This window comes from Diabrotica undecimpunctata, chromosome 6 (assembly GCF_040954645.1).
Source record: "Diabrotica undecimpunctata isolate CICGRU chromosome 6, icDiaUnde3, whole genome shotgun sequence".
NCBI classification, from domain to species: Eukaryota; Metazoa; Arthropoda; class Insecta; order Coleoptera; family Chrysomelidae; genus Diabrotica; species Diabrotica undecimpunctata.
Window position 1 is genome coordinate 26,369,686 of NC_092808.1, and position 22,296 is coordinate 26,391,981.

General features: G+C 32.8%; 1 protein-coding gene across 1 annotated transcript in view; it reads right to left on the reverse strand.

Moving 5' to 3' along the window:
- The window catches only part of LOC140443314 (uncharacterized), a 33,941-nt gene extending 12,447 nt beyond the window's left edge, over positions 1-21,494 (reverse strand). The window contains exon 1 of the mRNA XM_072534506.1: positions 21,052-21,494. Within this exon, the coding sequence (XP_072390607.1) occupies positions 21,052-21,318 (267 nt within the window). The 5' untranslated portion in view covers positions 21,319-21,494. The remainder of the gene's footprint in view (positions 1-21,051) is intronic.
- Between the last annotated feature and the right edge of the window lie 802 nt (positions 21,495-22,296).

A 22,296-nucleotide genomic window follows, 5' to 3' on the forward strand; every position in this document is an offset into this window, starting at 1 on the left:
ACCGGTACAAGAACTTACCAATGTTCATAAGAGAAAGCGTTTACAGTTCTATCAAGACATGCTTACAAATTTGAACAATGATCCTAATTATTTTTATAACATTTTATGGGCAGATGAATCAAATTTTTCAACTTCAGGCATTTTTAATAGAAGAAATAGGTATTCGTGGGAACAGAAAAATAATAGAAAAAGAAAAATTAAGCAAATAAAAAAGTCAGGAAGAAAATCAATAAATGTGTGGTGCGGAATATTTCAAAACAAAATAGTTGGACCATTGTTTTATGATTGTAAATTAACTGGGGAATCATATTTGGACACAGTCATTACAGAAGTGGATGAGTTATTAAATCAAAATTATACACAAAATCAATTAAATAGTATGATATGGCAACAAGATGGAGCACATGAGCCACATAATGTCGTAGCCGTTCAAGAACATTTAAATAATCAATTTAATGTGTGGATCGGCAATAAGGGTCGCCACCAAATAGTCCCGACTTAACACCATGTGATAGCTTTTTATGGGGGTTTTTAAAAGAAAAAGTGTATTTTGATTCAAATACAAATATTAACACTATCACGGCAAAGAATCATCTAGATCACATTTAGAAATGTGGCTGTATCTCGCATACTGAGAATACCTTGGACAGACAGAGTGGCCAACACAAAGGTATTAAGACGAATGGGTAAAGAGGTGGAATTGTTAACAACTGTTAAAAGGAGGAAAGCGTCATACCTGGGCCATGTGTTGCCTTCCACGATAAGCTACAGCTTATCGTGGAAGGCAAGATTGAAGGTAGAAGAGGTTTGAGCAGAAAGAAGAAATCCTGGCTGAGAAACTTGAGAGAATGGTTTCAAATACCAGAAGCTGCGAACATAATACATGCGGCACAAAACAGAGAAACCTGTCGTTTGATGGTCACCAACCTTCGGTAGAAGACGGCACATAAAGAAGAATCACGGCAAAAGTTCACGCGGAAATTGAAAATTTAAATGGTCATAATAACACAATATCTGACGCATTAGAAAATTTGAGACGAAGATATTACTTGTGCATTGATAACAATGGAGGGCACTTTGAGCATCTATTGTAACCTTAAATGTAGTATTATATCTTAAATGTAGTATTGTAAGTCATTCATTTTGTTTTCTAAATATATTTTTTTCTTATCTTAGTATAGTACAGTGGTACCATACGCCATTAAAGAACAAAACTAATGCTACACTATGTTATATATTTGTCATCAGGAAATGCAGGGATACTCAAAACTATAAAAAAAAACAGGGTGTCCCATTTGAAATATTGAAGATGCATTTTATTGGGCACTCCCTGTATACAAAATTTGGACTGTTGCTATACTGTTGGTCGGTACAGATAAAATAATACAACTTTTATTTGAAACTTTTTTTTGTATTCCCGAAATTCAGGAAAATAAGTGAGGGGTCAAAATATAATGAGAAACCCTGTACATTATTTCTTTGAGCAGTATTTCTTTTTACGATTGGTAGGTTGCTAACCTTGCCAATCATCCTCCACATTTTATTTGGGCTTGGGATCAGCTGTGGTAACCGCAGAGTTACTGAATCCACCCCGCAATCACCACATGTAGTGTTGTGTACAGTTTGTGTTGGTATTTATTTGGATTTATCAAAAATCAAGAAATAAAACAAGTAAGTGTTCCATAGCAGTATTCTAATAGTTAATTATGAGTCCGTATGAAACAGAAATTGAAAAATTGAGACAACTCTACGAAGAAGTAGAAACTGATAATGAAGAAGTGGAAAATATGGCAGAAAGCGATGACGATTTGATTGCTGACGGAAATTTTGTTTTAGAAAGCGATCACGCCACAGATACAGAACAGGAAGCTACAGACGAATAATCAGAAAAAGAATCTGTTTCAGAAGAGAGTAGATCAGCTTATTATTATGGTAAGGATGGGACGACATGGAGAAAAGAAGCTTCACCCCTAAATGTTCATACTTAGGCAAGGGATATAATTACACATGTGCTAGGAGTTACAGGAATGGGTAGAAATGCTTCTACACCTATTGAATGTAGTATGCTGTTTTAGCACGTTGTTTAGTTTGTTATCATAGAAACTACTAACATATTTATTCGAGCTAACGCACACAAGTATGCTAATAGATATGACACCAAAGATACTGATGCGTGTAAAATAAAAGCATTATTGGGTTTATTATATTTGGCTGCATCTCAACATGGTGGTCGTAAGAATTTGTTGGAGTTTTATGGTACTGATGGATTGGGAGCACAGATATTTCCTGCTACAATGGATTTTAGAAGAGTCAGGTTTCTACTGAAATGTCTAAGGTTCGATGATATTAATACTACAGACGAAAGAAAAGCGCAAGATAAACTTGCACCAATAAGAGCATTGTTGAAATTTCCAACCAGAAATGTAACGCTAATTATTCTTCTGGACACTCGATGAAATGTTACTTGCATTTCGAGGAAGGTGTAGTTTTAAAATGTATACTCCCAACAAACCCGTAGATGCTAGGACCTTTTACACAACACATTTAGAAATTTATGCTGGAACTCAGCATGACGACGGACTACCGTCTCTTTTTTTAGTTTTCTGATATACCTTTTGACAGAGCTAAAAGGTCTTATATTATAATGGGTACTGTCACAGTGGAATTATCGTTCGATTTCACCAAACAAATATAAGTTGGTTCCTCAAACTGTGAATCATAGGAACCCCTCTCCTGTTTTGAGAGCAATTTACTTGGTATCAAAGGACAGTTACTTGTTCGGTTTTCGCGAATAGTCCCTGGGGTAAAGAATCCTTGTGCTTTCAAAAGACATAAAAGTTTGTAGAACGCGAAAAAGTTATCAAAGAAGATATTATGATTCTGAACATTTTTCACATGCGACAAAAGTTCAAGAACTACACAACAGTTTTCTTTTCCGCGGCTCCCGCGTAAGGAATAAACTGATAAAGGTATCCCCTCGAAGAACTCATGCACCAAATCTTAAATGCAAAATGGATAGGCTTGCATTTAATGTACATCTTGCAAGAACGTCGCCCAAAATAAGGAACCATTTGCTTATCAATAGATAAGTCACACGAAAAAATTACAAACTGTCTAAATTTCTGGTTGAGTGAGTCAAAAAGGGACGGAGTTTTGTAATTCTGTCAGTTACATCCAGTTTGTCATTGTCACTCAAATGTAGGTTCCGCTTTATTAATCTGAAAAATCAAATCCATTAGGTCCTTATCGATAAATTTGAAAAAATATCCAATGGTGACAAGAAAACTAATTCGCTTTTCAATTCTTGAATTTGTTCCTCTCCTTTGGAACAGGTAGATTTTGGTGCTAGAATTGTCTAGCTCTCCAAATCGGTTTCCCACTTCCTGTCGTTGCTTTAAGACTTCTTGAGCTGTGTTGTTTTAAGTTGTGTTGTTAAATCTTAATTATCAGATTCCTTATCTAGATCGTCTGGGCTGGAATGAATCTCGAATTGTCTATGCCAATATTCTAAGGTCCTCTGCGCAATCTTCCTCGAGTTACAGTACAATGACCGCTACCATCCAGTGAATTCTACCACGTGGATGTCAACGCGGGGCTAACGCTTGAACATTCTGGACTAAATTGCGACGTATCGAACAGCAAGATCAACAATTATAAAAGCACCATGTTAAAATCAATATTTTCAATCTGATTTAATTTATTGTTGTTGTTACTAAAATCTTTGTAATTCAAAAATAAAAAATTTTAATTGTGAATTCAGTTTTTAAAAAAGTGTTTTTCCCAAGAACATTCATAATTCTCGTCTGTCAGTTGATCTACCTCGGGTGGAATACAGACAGCCTCCATTTGCTCTAGACAGAACGACAAATTTGCTGAGTAATACTTGGAAAAATAATATGTTCAAACGTGCACAAACTTCCAATAATGAAGATATTCATTCTCAATTTTTATCGCTTAACTCACGTACCACCTCCTCCACGGCCAGGTCTAGCTGCCTTTGCGTCAAAAATTTCGGCATATTTTACATAAAATAATCAGAACGATGCACTCGAACTCGATCAGATGAAGACTAAACAGTTGTAGAGTACAGCTAGACAGAAGCTGTTTATGTACTTCCCCGAACATTATTTTCCTACTTTCCAAGATTTTGTTGACATTTTCCAGAAAATTTCAGAAAAAATGTAACAAAATTCGAATGTTTTGGACATTTCCCCAAAAAGTACAAATAAATAACTTACTTTATCTGTGATCTAATCACATTTGTTGAATATTTCATCAATGATATACGTGAGTAGTTCATGTTTAAATTGAATTAATTCTTGATAAAAAAATAATTTGAGCTGTGTTGCGTAAATGCTTCAACAGCATTAAATGGGTTAAATAAGAAGCATGGGTTAAATAAGAAGAAGACAAAGTTTCCTAAGTAAGTTAAAAAAACAATTAAAAAAAAACTGAAACACAGATTGGTTTTAGAAATGATTTTGGTAAGGGGTAGGTATTGTTTGGTATTCAGATTTTGATTCAAAGATGAGATATCAACTGTGACACATTTCCATGTTTTACTGACAGAAAAGTCAGACATTAAAAAGCCTATTGAAATCTCGAAGGAAATAAACCTGGATTCAAATTTATCGGCTTAATAACTTCTGGCTGGCTGTATTCATAATTTACCATTAAAAGTGGAGAGAGGCAGAGTTGCATTCTTCTTGCAATATTAGATCTGAAGAATTACTTAAGGAAGCAGCATAAATCTGAAGTCGTACAAAGACTAATATATAGATCGGGAGGCTGAGTTATTAATGAGGAATGAAGCCTAATTATAATAAAAAAAAACGTAAAAAATAGGTATATTTCTTAGTAAAAATAACACATAAAACTATGGCAATGATAATATTAATCTCGAGGTAGAACCGATCTTTCAGCACTTCAGACACTTCGAAAAATTCGAAGACGAATTACTCATAATGACGCCAATTCTAACGTCCGTTCTTTCGCAAACATTCACCTTCGATACTGAATTAGATCCTGAAGTAATAGAGATAAAATTGTACACAATTTAATTTGGTACAAATAAAGGTAAATAAAATTTTCTGTAGTATCGCCAGATTACGAGATGCAGTACGAAAACTCTTTGCGCCCCTTATTCCAAGATTGCGAATATTCATGAACTCGGTCAACTTCTGAGAGTTATAAAATCCAAATAAAATAATGAAATTAAACAAATTTGTAGCGAAAATTCCTCCATAAAAAACCTTCTATAATATTGCTCTGAGGTTATTTTAAAAACTCAACCCTACATTACTACCCGCGGTACAGGTGGACCCCACGCTGACGTAAAAGTCCTGTAACTTTTTTACTTTTGGAAACACGGTAACGCGCGCTCGTGTAATTTCTTGTTTTAGCAGGTCAGTTGTTATCTTGCAGTCGCTGAGTTATTAAGTGCTGTTGTTTAAGCCTTTCACTGCGCATGGCACGGATCCGTGCCAGGCTGTTTTCAGACAGTGCACGTGGCACGGATACATGACACATGCACATTATCGCTTTCCTTGCCAGTAGGAACTGAGCTCTAGTTCAAGGTAGACGTACGTTGACGAGCGTGTAGCATACATATCGCGGGACTTCTAAAAAGTTCGTTCGCTTAGGATTTTGTTTTTCGTAGATAGAGTACTATGGGTGATAGTAATGCAGGGCCGTCGGTCATAAAAAAACGTAAATTAGTGTGTAAAAATACTAAAAAATTCACTGATAAGGAACTAATACATCTATTAAATTATTATATAAATTATTATTATATGAATTAAATTATATAATGTTAACAGATCCGAGTGGCACAATTCTAAAAAGTTTTATCTATTTTGACCTAGCCAACCAGCTAACTAAGCGCAAGACTTATTGCACTGGAACGCTGAATTAAAAAAGAATTAATAATCCCACGAAACTTATTTCTAAAAAACTTAAAAAGGGTGAAACATGTGCAGTGTATTCTCACAACCTGTTGGTCGGCAAATGGAGAGACAAAAGAGATGTTCTATAGTTATCGAATGAACATGAAAACAAAATGGTCGAGTTTGCAGATAGAAGACATTGTACCAAAACAAAACCTAAACCAATTTTTCATTACAATAAGCAGATGGGCGGAGTAGACCACCAGGACCAAATGAATGCATATTAGCCCTGTGACATTAAGGTGGTACAAAAAATTAGGTATCCATTTATACAACTTATGCTCCTCAATGCCTTTTTCCTCTTCAAAAAATATTCAGGTAAAACCATGAGTCTTTATGATTTCCGACTAGCTGTCATATCAAAACTATTAAAAATTGAAGTACCCAATACTAAAGCTGCCCGGACCAATAACCCAACATCACATAAACTGACAAAAATTACATCTGTGAACAAAAAAGGTGAAACAAACAGAAAACGTTGTAAATTTTGTTCCCAAAAGAAAATTCAGAAAATGACATTGTACCATTATGAAGGATGTCCTGATCAACCTGGATATTGTGTGAGAGATTGCTTCGATATTACCCATAAATAACATTTTTACTATTTTTGTTTTAGATTGTTCTTTTTCGTTTTATGTTTATTGGAAAAATGAGTATCTTTTTATTGTATTAGTTTATTTTATTTTGTACTTTGTTGCAACACAAATTTTTTCCTGTTTTTGTTATTTTATTGGGAAAAGTGCATTATTCTTGTTTAATCCAGTAAAATAAGGCAAAAAAGGGGGCAAACCTCGGAATAAACGATAATAAGCTGAAAATTTGCATACGTCTTTATTTTGATGGTATAAAACTTACCTCAAAAGTCTCATATAATCACGTGTCCGCGACTTAAGATATTAAAGGTCAAAGGTCATGATGAGTTTTCTGCAAATATCTCGTTTCCCTTACACTTTATGACATTTAAGGTGGTAAGAAAAATTGTAGAATGGAAAATTATCTTCAATTTTTGTCTCAAGTACTTTTATGTACCTTAAACCCTTATTAAGATAGAGCGCAAAGAGTGGGGGACCGCTTACCTGTGTATACGGTAACGCGAAGTCAGCCAATAGGATTCAATAAATAATAAGTTATATAGTTAATTATTCACTTAAAATACTATTATTAGCATTAAATTTTTATTATTTATTATTTAATAAACTATATTTATAGATATTAATTATAAAATATATATTTTTTATATAATATTTATTTTATTTTTAACAAACATACAATATTAAATAAAATACTTTTCGTCCATATTACTACGAATAATATATCTCGAAATACAAATCTCTTGTACGGCGGTTGCTTTTTACACGCGTTTAGTGCATGTGATACGACTTCTGCGATTTATAGGAAAGGTAAAATATCGTTTATTAAAATGTTCGAAAAAAATCACCATTTACATCAGTCACCTCAACTATTTCAACAAAAAAACTGCTCTGTACAAGAATTATTTAAAAATGGAGTACGTATTTTCTTAGCAGCGTATAATGCTCCAACATCAGAAGACGATATAAACTCTTTTCGATACACCCAGTTCATCAAATCAACAAGACTCAACAAACCAGTGCAGTTATCAAGTCTTCCACCTTCAAGTGTAGCAGCTCGTCAGCATATCATTCGTGTCTATTATCAGACCCAAATTTGGTTGGGAAATGATTTAGAACCCCAAGAATTCGGCTGGGTAATGCAAAATGAATTTCTGGAACCAATAACAACATTATTACCGCCAGCACCAGAAGAACTGCTGAATATAATATTTTGCAATTGCAAGAAAGGTTGTGGTTCTAATTGCGGATGCAGGAAATCAGGATTGCAATGTACTTTAATTTGTGGGCAGTGTAATGGACAATCATGTCTAAACGCTTCATCAACTTCAGATGATTTCAATGAAGAAAGTGAATATGCACCTGATATTCTTGAATATTTTTATTTTGATACTTTAATAAACGAGAATGATGATGATAAATCCGATATTGAGCAGTCAGAGGAAGAAGAAGAAGAAGAAGACGATGAAGAAGAAAATTAATACAAAAATATTAACCATACATAATAAAAGAATATATAATTTGTAACTTTAATAAATCGATTATTGGATTAATAAATAAATATATAATTTAAAAAAATAATAAATATGATTTTATCAGTATTTAATTAAATATAAAAATGATTATTGTTGAATTCTGCACTTGATCTTAATTTATCGTATATACAGCTGTTAAAAATATCATTAAAGTTCATTTGAAATATTTCATTTAATATTGTATGTTTGTTAAAAATAAAATAAATATTATATAAAAAATATATATTTTATAATTAATATCTATAAATATAGTTTATTAAATAATAAATAATAAAAATTTAATGATAATAATAGTATTTTAAGTGAATAATTAACTATATAACTTATTATTTATTGAATCCTACTGGCTGACTTCGCGTTACCGTATACACAGGTAAGCGGTCCCCCACTCTTTGCGCTCTATCTTAAGAAGGGCTGAAGGTACATAAAAGTACTTCAGACAAAAATTGAAGAGAATTTTCCATTCTACAATTTTTCTTACCACCTTAAATGTCATAAAGTGTAAGGGAAACGAGATATTTGCAGAAAACTCATTTTCGTGATCTTTGACCTTAAATATCTTAAGTCGCGGACACGTGATTATATGAGACTTTTGAGGTAAGTTTGTTATGGCGAGCACGCCACTGTGTGTGTGTGTTTTTTATCTCAATATTCAGACTACTTAGAAGATGATAAACATCGACGCTGAGTATCTCGAGGTGTTTACGATATTATCAAGAACTATGAAAGGTTTTTAGGATAGTTTGTAATTCTTAAGTTAATATAGTCTTATACCCTAAACTGTTAACATCTAAAAAAATTTGTGCATTTCATTCAGAGTTAAGTTATTTAATTCTCCAACGAACACATATCATTTTATAGAGAATAAAAGTGGCGCAGTCAGTAGGATATCCAATTAGAAAAAGTAAAGCTTTTTTTAATCGATTTTTATCGTTAATTGGAAAATTGGAGAATTAGTGACTTAGTATTTGGGTTCCGAGTGTAAGGCCACGAGGAAGGAAAACTGAATGAACCCGTAAGCAACTTCGAAGAATTCCAAGTGTAAGGCCACTTGTTGTGTAAAGCCACAAAGTAATTCGAAAGTTCTGGGGAGGCGCAACTAGCAACTTCGTGAAATCTTCTCAACCAGCTTTAGTGAAAAGCCACTCGACCCTGGAAACGGTGAAGCATTTCCACAGAAGAAGCAACATCTCGGCTACCATTCCGACTACATACAGTTTAGAATTTCGACCAGTTCCAGTGTAAACCCAGTTGATCCAGAAGGTACAACGTTCTTCACCCGTTTTCTACCCGTTCCAGTGTAAATCCACTTGATCTGAGACGCTGCAACGTTTTCGACCAGTTCCGGTGTAAAGCCACGTTCTCACGGAAATACTTGAGGTTAGTCGAATTATATTAATTTTTTATTTGTTTTCATTTTTTTTATTTACTCTGTTTCGCAATTTTCAAACTTTTAAGCTATCATATCTAGTATTTGCATTTTTTTTAATTGTTTAATTTATTTTTGATAATACAATGGCAACTAACGACGTAACAGCAACTACGCCAATAATTTCCGCTACCACTTCTAATAATTATATTAATTGTGACAAAGCTATCAAGCTTATAAATGTTTTTGATGGGTCCTCTTCAAAATTACATTATTTTATAGATTCTGTTGATTTCATTTTTGCAAAATTTGACCCAGCGGAATTGCAAATTTTTCCTTTTATTGTAAAAAGCAGGTTAGAGGGAAAAGCTCTTGATTTCATTGGCTCGAAAGAATTTTCGACATGGCAAGAGATACAAAATGCTCTCCTTTCTCAGTTTGGTGAAAATTTGGATTTGCAGTGTCTAAATTTTGAGTTATGTCATTTTAAGCAACGTTCTAATGAAAAACCTACAAATTTCGTTGATAGAATTGAAAAACAATTAATAAGAATCAATAAAGTTATCAAATACGATTCAAATTTGAACAATGTTGAGAAAAAATGTTTAAATAATTTTCACAGTAAAACTGCAATTCTGACCGCTATTACGGGCATAAAAGAACCTTTGTGTCAAATGCTTCGCTCTTTAAATCCTAGTTCGTTAATTCAAATTAAGCAAATTTTAAACGATTATGAAAACCAACAATATTTCAAACAAACAAATGACAATTTTTCTAAATTAAATATAAATAATGACAATAACATTTCTACACAAAAAACATTTTCTGATCCCGGTTCAACAAATCAATCGATAAATCCACCAATTAAATTAACCATTCCAAAGTGCACTGTCTGCCATAAATATGGACATAAAGCAGAAAAATGTTATCGTAAACCACAATCTCACAATGTTGTTCATAATACCTATTGCGACAATGATAGTTCGGAAAAAGAAATAGAAATCGAAGTTGATCAGGATTTTTTAGAACAAGTTCCGCTGACAACTTTAGAGTTTACCAAGTAGCAAATAAACCGCTTCTTTACGCGCATATTAAAAATTTAAATATTAAGTTATTAATTGATTCAGGCGCAGCTATATCAATATTGAAACCAAGTAAAATTTTAGATTCTTATCACTTTGATCATGAAAATTTTAAAATATTTGGTATTAATAACAAACCAATTCAAGTTACAAAAAGCGTAAACTTTAAGTTATTTTCGAGTGTTCAAAAATTCTATTTAGTAGACATAAATTCTCCTTTTGATGGAATACTTGGTTATGATTTTTTAGAAAAGAATAAATGTGTTATTGACTTTGGTTCGAATACTTTATTTGCTAATCGTGAGGAAATCCCATTGTTTTCATCTGATCGGGAACATAATATATTTAGTCTAAATAATATACACGAACATCAAGTCCGAAGTAATAATGTTATCGACTTAAATGAAAAAATCGATACTATTGTAAGTAAACTACAATTAGACCATCTCGATAAAAGGTTACAAACAAAGATAAAAGATATTCACGTGAAGTTCCAATATATTCTCGTTACCTAACGAACATCTAACTTTTAGCAGTCGAATAAAACATAGTATCCGTACTAACCCTGAAAATGCCAGTCCGATTTATACTCGAAATTATCGGCACCCTCACGTTCATAAAAAAGAGGTCAATAAACAAATAACAAAATTATTAGAGCAGGGAATAATTCGCGACTCTGTCAGTCCCTGGAATTCGCCATTTTTTGTTGTGCCCAAAAAACTTGATGGAAATAATGTTCAAAAATGGAGGATAGTAATTGATTTTAGAAAATTAAATCTCATCACGGTTGACGATAGATTTCCTATCCCGAATATTAGCGATATTTTCGACCTTCTCAATACCTCTAAATTTTTTTCGACAATCGATCTAGCATCGGGTTTTCACCAAATTCCCATGAATCCCGAAGATATCGAAAAAACAGCTTTTTCCACAGAAAACGGTCACTTTGAATTTACTAGAATGCCGTTTGGGCTTAAAAACGCTCCTAGTACCTTTGCTAGAGTGATGAATGACATATTTCGAGAGCACATAGGCAAAATATGTTTCATTTATATGGACGATATTTTAATTTTTAGTAATACTGTCGAAGATCATCTTAAAAATATCGAAATTATTTTTGAATTAATACAAAAAAATAATTTAAAGATCGAACCCGATAAATGTAAATTTTTAACAGATGAAATAACTTTCTTAGGTCATTTATTAACACCGGAAGGTATTAAGCCAGACCCGAAAAAGATTCAAGCTATTTTAGATTTTCCAGTCCCGCAAAATCAAACTGAATGTAAATCATTTCTCGGTTTATTCGGCTACTATAGGAAATTTGTAAATAATTTTGCTAATTTAACTAAACCTCTGACGGCCTTGTTGAAAAAAGATATAAAGTTTCAGGTAACAACCGAAGTAATAGAATGCTTTAAAAAATGTAAACAATTTTTGACCTCGGAAAAAATTCTCGCTTATCCTAATTTCTCTAAGCAATTTATTTTGACGACCGACGCGACGCATCCAATTTTGCTATCGGCGCGGTTTTATCACAGATCTCCGATAACGGTGAGGATCGACCGATAGCTTTCGCATCCAGAACATTAAATGAAACGGAAATAAAATATTCCACTACAGAAAAGGAATTACTGTCTGTTGTCCACTTTACAAATTACTTCCGTCCATATCTATTTGGAGTTAAATTTCGACTATACCCTGGCCGCTGAAAATATGGAATCCAAGGTCGCATGATCACTCAATGCAAGCATCGACAGGCGCTCGAAACTAGACCTTATGGGAAACTGTTTACACCGTCATTATTTGTGTTATGATACTATAACTTAAATGTTTTATGTATCATGATTTGTGTTTCACTTTTGCCGGCTGGTGAATTTTGTGAAAATGTTTAAAATTAATGTAAATCAATAACCTCTAAAAAACGGTATAAATATATTATAGCAACATTGTTAGTTCGTTTTTGTTGAGCGGTGTAAACGTGGGAAAAGTGATAACATAGGAAGAGGAATATTTAAGAGTGCGTGCCATTCACATGATCATTCCATCTTTTCAGCGGCTCAACTATAGTCACAGATCATAGGCCACTTATATGGCTTTTAAATTTAAAAGATCCTAATTCTAAATTATCACGATGGAGACTGAAATTAAGTGAATATAATTTTGATGTTCACCATATTTCAGGTAAAGCAAAAAGCAAACAGAGTTGCAGACGCTCTGTCAAGAATTCGATTAAACCATGTCCATCAAAAACAAAATGAATATACCGAATTTGAGAATATTAAAACTAACTTAAATTTAAATAATTTTTCCTACTCTAATGAGCAAATCTTAGACGTTAACAATAAGAATATTTTATATCTATACGATGAGAATGACAGAAATGTAAATCATTTCGAAATAATCAATGATAATTTTCCCACTGTTGGTGACTCGGATTTTGAAAAAATATTAAAGTTATATAACGAAAATCGTAGTAGAGAGATTACTATAGTTAAAATTAAGCCACACCATTGCCTTGAGAATTTTAATACTTTAAAAAAACTAGTATTAGTTCGAAATAAAACTTATTGCATACGTTATTTTGAAAGTAATATTTATTATAAAATGCTCAGTTTCCTTTACCCAGACGTAAACTTTATAATTTGTAAAAATATCGTTACTATGCCGCCTATAGAAGATAGACAAAGGATAATTTTCGAATATCACAACGACCCGGGTAATTATCACAAAGGAATTAATGAAACTGCAGACAAAATTCGACAACTTTATAAATGGAAAAATATGTATAGAGAAATAACCGAATTTATTACTTTATGCCCTACGTGTCAACTCTCAAAATTTGATCGTAGGAATCGTACTCAAGGTTTAAATGTAAGGCATTCTCCGGAGAAACCATTTGAGGCTTTATCTGTAGACCTGTTCTTTTTTGATAAACAAAAAATGCTCACCGTTATAGATAATTTAACAAAATTTGCACAAGCGTATATTTTAACTGATAAAAACCCAGAAACCATAATTAGTAAATTAAAAAATTATTTTTCGCTTTTCGGTCTTCCTAAGATGATTATGTCAGATCACGGGGGTGAATTTAATAATAAAAAGGTGCAAAGTTTTACTAATTCATTGAATATCGAATGGCACCTTACTTCGTCTGAGTACCATGCCTCTAACGGTATAATTGAGCGTTTCCATGCTACGATAACAGATACTTTGCGAAGTTATCTTTTAGAACATAACCAGTGTGACTTAGAAGATGCACTTTTAGTCGCTATACACTCATATAATTCTAGTAAACATCATTCAACATCCACTACACCCTATAGTTTAGTATTTCCTTATAAAAATGATAGAGAATTTGATGAAATTTCGTATAATAATCAGTTAGAAAATATAAGGGAAAAACAATGCGATCTAAGGAAAAAGCAAAAGAACCGTTTTGATAACTTAAGAACGAGCAATTTGGAAGTAAAGTATAAAGTTGGAGATAAAATTCTCTTAAAAAGACCAAGAAATCCAAATACACCCAAATCGGTATTAAATACAGGACCATATGTTGTTCTTGAAGTCAATGAAACCAATAAAACTCTAAAAATTAAGTTAGATAACGAGGTTATTCGAAAATGTCATTTTAATAATGTAAAACCCTTTTATGATGCGATTAACTAAACGAAGTTGAAGTGTAACACAACAAGTAGTAGATATGAGCTTTAATTATCCAGATTATAAAGGAATTTTAATCAATAATAACTGCAATATATAATTCGATTACCTTGTGGTACACTTCATCTACAGCTTTCTCATAACAACAAAAGTAGAATAAGTTATTGCCGGTTGGTTTTTTTGTTCCATGTGGACCTATCTGCCCTGTACGGAGTATGAGAGGCTCTTCACCACAAGTCAAAACTTCGAAGCTGCAAAAGAAGCCCTTCTTGGACACCCCAGCTTCGGTCTTCAGGAGGGAGGTGTTATGGCGAGCACGCCACTGTGTGTGTGTGTGTGTGTGTGTGTGTGTGTTTTTTATCTCAATATTCAGACTACTTAGAAGATGATAAACATCGACGCTGAGTATCTCGAGGTGTTTACGATATTATCAAGAACTATGAAAGGTTTTTAGGATAGTTTGTAATTCTTAAGTTAATATAGTCTTATACCCTAAACTGTTAACATCTAAATAAATTTGTGCATTTCATTCAGAATTAAGTTATTTAATTCTCCAACGAACACATATCATTTTATATAGAATAAAAGTAGTTTTATACCATCAAAATAAAGACGTATGCAAATTTTCAGCTTATTATCTTTCATTCCGAGGTTGCATCCTTATTTTACCGGACTAGTTCTTTTTTTTTTATTTTAATCTTAGAGTTCAAATATTTTATTTACTGATTATTAACAAAATAAAGATTTTCTTAGCATCCTTTAAAGTTTCTTCTACATAAATTTTGGCCTAAACCACTCATAACAATGTATTTGTCACGGATCTGTGCCGACGAGCACTGCATAGAAAATTTTTTGACCAGTGCGCATGGCACGGATCCGTGACACATGTCAAAATTGACATCTGAGCAATAATTTTACATCCCTTAATCCAAAAAGACTTTTTCAATAACAAATTTTTATTTTTTTACAAAAACAAATAGCCGCTTTTGGGCATGTCTTAAATCAAAATGTAGCAGTGAAAGGGTTAACACGTGCGTTGATTTTGGTTCAGCTGTACCACGGGTAGTATTACCATTATATTATTACATCGATCCGAAAATAGTATTTCGATAAGTAATTTTATTGACGAAGTTAGGGTTTTAAATGCGCTTTTTCTTACAGTATAAACGTGGATAATAAGGCTCGCAGACCATTAACCCAAAAATAACTAGAGGGAATAATCGAGAATCTTTCAGATTTTGAGCCCGACGATCAAAATGATAGTTCTGAGGATGACCTAATAATAGACAATTATAGATCGGAACCTGGCGAAGGTTCCGATGATGATTATAGTCCGGAGCCTGATGAAGATTATATACCGGAAAATAACGAAGATTCTGACGATGATTATGTTCCGAAGAATGACGAAGATTCCAACGATGATGATTATGTTCAGACTGGCTGCGAAGTTTTAACAGGTAATGAAATTCCGTGCGAATCTCTCAGCTACAAATAACGAAAACGACATTGAATATGTGCAAATTGAGGAAGTGTCTACCAAAATACGTGGAAAAAATGGCTTCAGATCGAGCGGAAAAGTTAACAAAAAGTAACGTCGGACCAATTAAAGAAATCTAATGATTCATTGACCTGGAAATAAAGGAGCTTCTCGACAAGTAACTAGTGGAATTTCAGCATGGTCCCTGTTTTTCACTGATGATATTTTGAAAAATATTGCCGCTTTCACAAATAAGGAAATTAGATTACAACGAGGACGTTATGCAAGAGATCGACATGTTGACTAGGAGGAAGTAACTAATGCAACAATCAGACCATCCTGTGTGAGAGATACGAATCTAATAGAAATCAAAGCATTATGCTAACTTTATTACTACGCAGGGGTTCTAAATATGAATTCGGTAACATCGAAAGAACTTTTCAGCAAAGAAACAGGAATTCCACTTTTGAAATTATACTTCTATACGCGCGTTCGACGTTGGAAATTTTTACGGGAGTGAATCGGCAAAATCATTACATATGTAAGATATACGTAAGAGAGAGAGAGAGAGACAGAAGATATATTTTCTCTCTCTTTCTCTCTCGAGAATAAAAATGTTCCTTTTTTAAGTATATTTATTAATACAGTGAAACCTCGATTATCCGTCAGGGTACCGGACCAAGGGTATGACGGTTAATCGAAAAGACGGTTAACAGAATATTAAAAAAAAAATAAAAATTCATAGTATAACTCTCACATTTTATTTGTATGTTTTATTTAACAATATAAAAGGGATTTCTGTTAGTACAGTCGAATCAATTTGATTTAAAATATTCCGAAATCTTTGTTTTATTGTTACTTCATATTTTGCTACGGCTGAATTTCTTAATCGACGTAAAATCATCAAATCTAGTTTGTTTGCTTCTTCTTGCCGAGAATACCACTCGATGAATTGTTGTAGGTGCGATGCAGCTTCTCTAGTTTCTTTTCGCAGATCTTTGTGACTTGCAATAGCATCATCAACATCACCACCGTCAAAGTCTGTGTCAGCTTCTGAATCAGTTTCGTCTGCCTCTGTTGCCACTTCAACGATTTCATCATCTGTCAGCAATCGATAGCCGTTTGAGTCCTCATCACAAATTAACCATTCGTTTATGTCATCTTTGGGCAACGAAAACAAAACAGTTGATTCAGCCATAACGTCATTTGTTACCGCATCACGCTCGGCTGTCACGGGGGTATTTTCGTCTTGAGTTGATTCAGACCATAATTTGTTCCACTTTGACTGCGTGCTTTGAATTGTATGCTTTCCAGTATTCTGGCAAAGAATATTCCTCTTTAATAACTAGGTTTTGAATTAATTTTTTTCTGTATCTTCTTTTGAATGTTTCTATGACCGATTGATCCATTGGCTGTATCAATGATGTTGTTATTGTTGTTATATCAATGTTATTATATTGAATTATGTTGCAATATATTGTATTGTATTTTTATATTAATAACAAAATAATCAATGAATTTTACTGCAAAGTATGTGTAAAAATTTTTTTTTGCATTCAACTCCTGTCATACACATATGAAAATAATAATATACATTTTCATCAAAACATTGATTCAATCCTTCATTTTCTATACTCCTTTTACAGGTCAAATGTTGTTTATATACAGCAAACGATTCACCATATACCTATATACCTAATTCTGTTTCTCTTTTTGCTCTCTCTTACCTATAGCATTTCATATGTAATGATTGTACAGATTGACTCCCATATAAATTTGTAACGGCGAACGCGTGTATAGAAGTATAACTTCTATCGGACTGCCACACCCGTTTTTTTTTCGCGCTGTAGTGAGTGAAGCTCGCTTTGCATTTCTTACAAATTGCCTCAGGTTTGACGACAGTGACACTAGAAAGGAGCGTCGTAAAAAAGATCGTTTTGCGCCAATGCGAGATATTTTTGAAGCAGTTATTTCCAAATGTAGCAAACTTTATACGCCTTCACAGTACTGAACGTTAGATGAACAGATTATGAGTTTTCGATGCAGATGTCCGTTTAAAATGTCAAACACATGTTTTAAATTTGGAGTAGGTATAAAATATGCCAATTTTTGATGGGTAATAATGCAGGGTTAAACTTATACTAACCACTCCCACACATCAAACAAATAAAATTATGTCCTCTCAAAAATGTAATCTCAATGGACTTTACCCTTTTAGAACCCTCAAATATCTGTATAAGATTTTTTAGCCGGGTCCAGACTATGTAACAAAACATGTTAAATAACAAAGTTTTGTTACTTGTTACAGAATTTTAAATAAAAAAGTTTTAAAACACAGTGTTGTATAACATTTTTCTGGTTATATAGCAAGTTTTATGTTATCCAACAGTTGTCGGTAAACATCAAAGAAAGTTATAAACATTGTTGTAAAACCGTATCGTGATTGCTCAAAGATGTTATTGAAACATTTCTCTGGCATAGTACGCGAGCAGAAACCGTCGGAGTCATATCGCCCTGTTCATTCTGATTCTTGAGGAGTGATTTTGCTAAAATTTTTCTTTGCTCTGTTCACGTGGGGTTATTTCTTATTTACGCGATGGAATGGTCGAAAGAACTGACTACTCATTTAATTGAGCTATTTCGGGAACAACGAGTATTATGGGATCCTACACTCATGGATTTTAAAAACCGAAATAAAAAACACGATGCATGGACTGAAATAGCCGGAGAAGTGAAAGCAGATACAAGTGAAGTTGAAAAAAATGCGCATGCTGATTGGGCAATTTCAGCGAGAATTAAAGAAAGGAAAAAGGGGTAATGAAGCCGATGCTCATTATAAAACAAAGTGGCTTTATTTTATTATATTTATTATAATTTATTATATTATTATATTTATTATATCAGCTAAAAGAGCTGTACCACTATATTTTGCTCGAGCTGCTAATGAAGACCGCACCCAAAATCTTCGTTTAACATGTCGGTGTCTCCTACACAAAATTACACAAGCTGCTCTTGCTATGACGGCATCTTCTACGTATGACGCCATTTTATATACTGCCTAACCTACCAGACATCCAGCTAAAAGTTATATGCGCATTTTGTTGTGTTGTTTTTAGTTATATAGTCTGGATACTATGTTATATTATAACAAATTACAAAACAAAGTTGTAAAACAAATTTGTTCTACAACTTTGTTATTTAACATGTTTTGTTACATAGTTTGGACCCGGCTACGTAAAATCAATGATTTATTCACTGATAGACAGGTGTATTATTTTATGATGGCCTTCTACATGGATAGATCTTTTTATTTTGTTCGTTTAAACATATTAAATAGTTTTTGTTTGTTGTTTTTCGAAGTTCAAGAGCGATCATGGTGATGTTTTTCAAGAAAGGAGAAAAGAAAGACCCCAATAATTATCGAGCAATAAATCTATTAAATACAACACTCAAATTGACAACAATAATAATAGCGACAAAAATAAACGAACGAATATCTCTGCAAGAGGAACAGCAAGGATTTCGGACAGGAAGATCATGCACGGATGCAGTTTTTGTAATAAGACAAATAAAAGAAAAGTCGCTGGAATACAACAAACCAGCATATAGGTGTCTGATAGATTTGAAGAAAGCGTTTGATAGACTGAGAATTCGGGACGCGATACATTTATTATATGAAAAGAGAATATCACTGGATTTAGTAAAAACCATTGAGAATATAAATAAAGATAACACAGCTATGCTAAAATGTAAAGGAAAACTATCGCAACCTAACAAATATGAAACTGGCATTAGACAAGGAGATTCGCTGAGCTCATTAATATGTAATCTGATAATAGATGAAATCATAAAGAAAGTTAAAAAAAGAAGAGGATATAGAATGGGAGAAAAGGAAATAAGGATCACATGCTACGCTGACGACGCCATAATAACAGTCGAAAATGAAGATGACCTACAAAGATTAATTAAAGAATTCTAAGATACGGCGCTCATATACAACATGGAGATCTCAACAGAGAAAACTAAAGCGATAGTAATATCAGCGGAACCAAGACGATGTAAAGTCGTAAATAACAAAATAATAGAACACGTGATGGAAACTGAATACTTGGGAATAAAACTGTCAAGCTACGGAAAAGTGGAAGAAAAAGTACAAAAACAAGTGAACATTGCCAACAAAGCAGCAGGATGTCTCAACAACACAATCTGGAGAAACAAATACCTCACAACGGAAACGAAAACCAGGATATATAAATCAACAATAAGACCGATAATGACGTACACAGCGGAAACAAGAGCAGATACGGCGAAAACACAAAAACTACTGGAAACAACAGAAATGAAAGTCTTACGAACAATAACAAACCAAACTCTAAGAGACAGAGTAAGAAGTGAGGAAATACGAGCGAGATGGGGTATAGAGGAAATAAACGCGTGGACCAAAAGAAGAAAAGTGGAATGGAATCAACACATCCAAAGAATGGCAGAAAATAAAATAGTATGAATAGCAAGAGACAAATCGCCAAATGAAAGAAGATCATTGGGACGACCGAGGAAAAGATGGTCAGACAACTAAAAACCGAAGTAAAATGGGTGTTAAGCCTATTTATAAAGTAGGAAGAAGAAGAAGAAATTTTTCGAAGTTTTAATTTTTTATTCAAAGTGTTTTATACATAAAAAAGACATGATTTTATATTACTCAAATAAAATAATTTGTATGTTTAATTGCAAAGACTTATTTAATTTTATTTTGATAAAAAGGCATCAATAAACAACAATTCCGAAGTTGACATTACATGAAACTCAATATCTCCTATGACTCCTATGAGTAACATTATTTAAAACAGTAAGTATAATATATATAACAGTAAGTATATATTATACTAAGTACCTGCTTTACAGCTTAACAAGACTAAATTCATTAACAAGTATTAACTTCTTTTATTACAAGTAAAAACAAACAAACAATTGAAATATTGAGAAATTTTATACTTTTAAAGTGTTTTGTATCTCCTGAAAAGTTTAGGTTAAGTCACATAGAAGATATTGCCAAATTACCCACGCAATTCTGTATTGTCATTGTCATAGTCAAAAGAAATTACGAATTACGATATTTTTTTCAATAAGACAAGATTGCTTAGAAATGCGATCACTGCGATTTCTTCCTATGCGCATCACGCATAATTGAGGAAACTGTCATGGAGGACAGTGAAAATATTACATTTTTAAACCAGATAAACAGATAAATTAAAGCTATGGTCCATAATATCTGCGTTGTAAGTTGATAAATAAGCACATCAGAATACAAATATACATTTTTCAGAGACTTATAAGAAGTATTTTTTATAAGAAAGAAATGTTATATAGGTAATATAAATATGTAGTCATACCTTTTCATGATCGAGAACTTGAGAATGGGTTAACAAATCTCGACAACCGTCAAATCTGTTAGTACATTTAAATAAACATTTTTCAATAATTTTTCCATATAGCGATTCAACACCTGCTCCACGTTTTTGTTGTTTCTCGTTTTCTGCACATCGTCCACATTCCACATCTCTATTTGGATAAACTATTATGGGTTTTACCGATAAGTATTTTTGGCAAAATGAACAAATTAATGTCTCTAATATTTTGTCGGGAATTATAAACGCCATAACAATATTCTATATATGACAGGAAAAACTTACGAGACAAATTTATGGAATCACAAATTTTAATCTTCACTTTATTACAGATAATACTTTCGTTGTTTAACGTGTGTTGAAGCGATGCACACAAACACAGCACACAACTAAACGGAAATGGTGAACAGTGATCATAGCACACTACCACCCAGCATTCAGCATTGAAAATTGAAACTTCCGTGTTAACGAATAAAACAATGATTGGCTAATCACCTAGTGACCGGGAGCGTAACTATATATATTATATATACATTATACATGGCGCTAAATTCAAAAGTTTAGTAATAGTGCCTAGGATTGTGAACTCATTTTAAAGTAAAGGAAAATCGATATAATCCTAAAATAACAAGAAAAATCCTTATCATATACATACGATAATAAATATTTTTCGTATACTTTTTGGGTTTTCTTGTTATGTTGAGACTGTTTATTTTTCCATTACATTAAAATGTCAAAGTGATTAAAAAAATTAAAGAATGAAATATAGAATAGAACCTTTATTTATAAAAATGTTACAAGAAATGTTATATCTGTTACAAGAAATATTAATAATACAAGCCAAGCGTAGTATAATTTAGTTTTCTTAATGTTGTGAAAACAACTGATCAGTATTTAAATAATTGTTTTGTCATTCTTATGTCAAGTTTTATGTGAATAAAAATCTAATTCTGTAAAATTATTTCTCTAAACTCAACTTTGAATTGACCACAGGGAACGAGACTAGCAGCGCCACCAAACGAATGGGAGCGAAATCCGAACTTACCTTGGCTATCCCTGTTACCACACTGTTATCAATCTAGGTGTAATTTTATCTATAGTATTTTTCATATAATAATGCGTGCACGTCATGTAAGATTTACGACGTCAGAACCCCACAGCGTTGCCAAAATATCAGAATAGTCAGTAAGTGAGGAATTTTTAAAATGTCAACTATTTGTCAAACTGTTA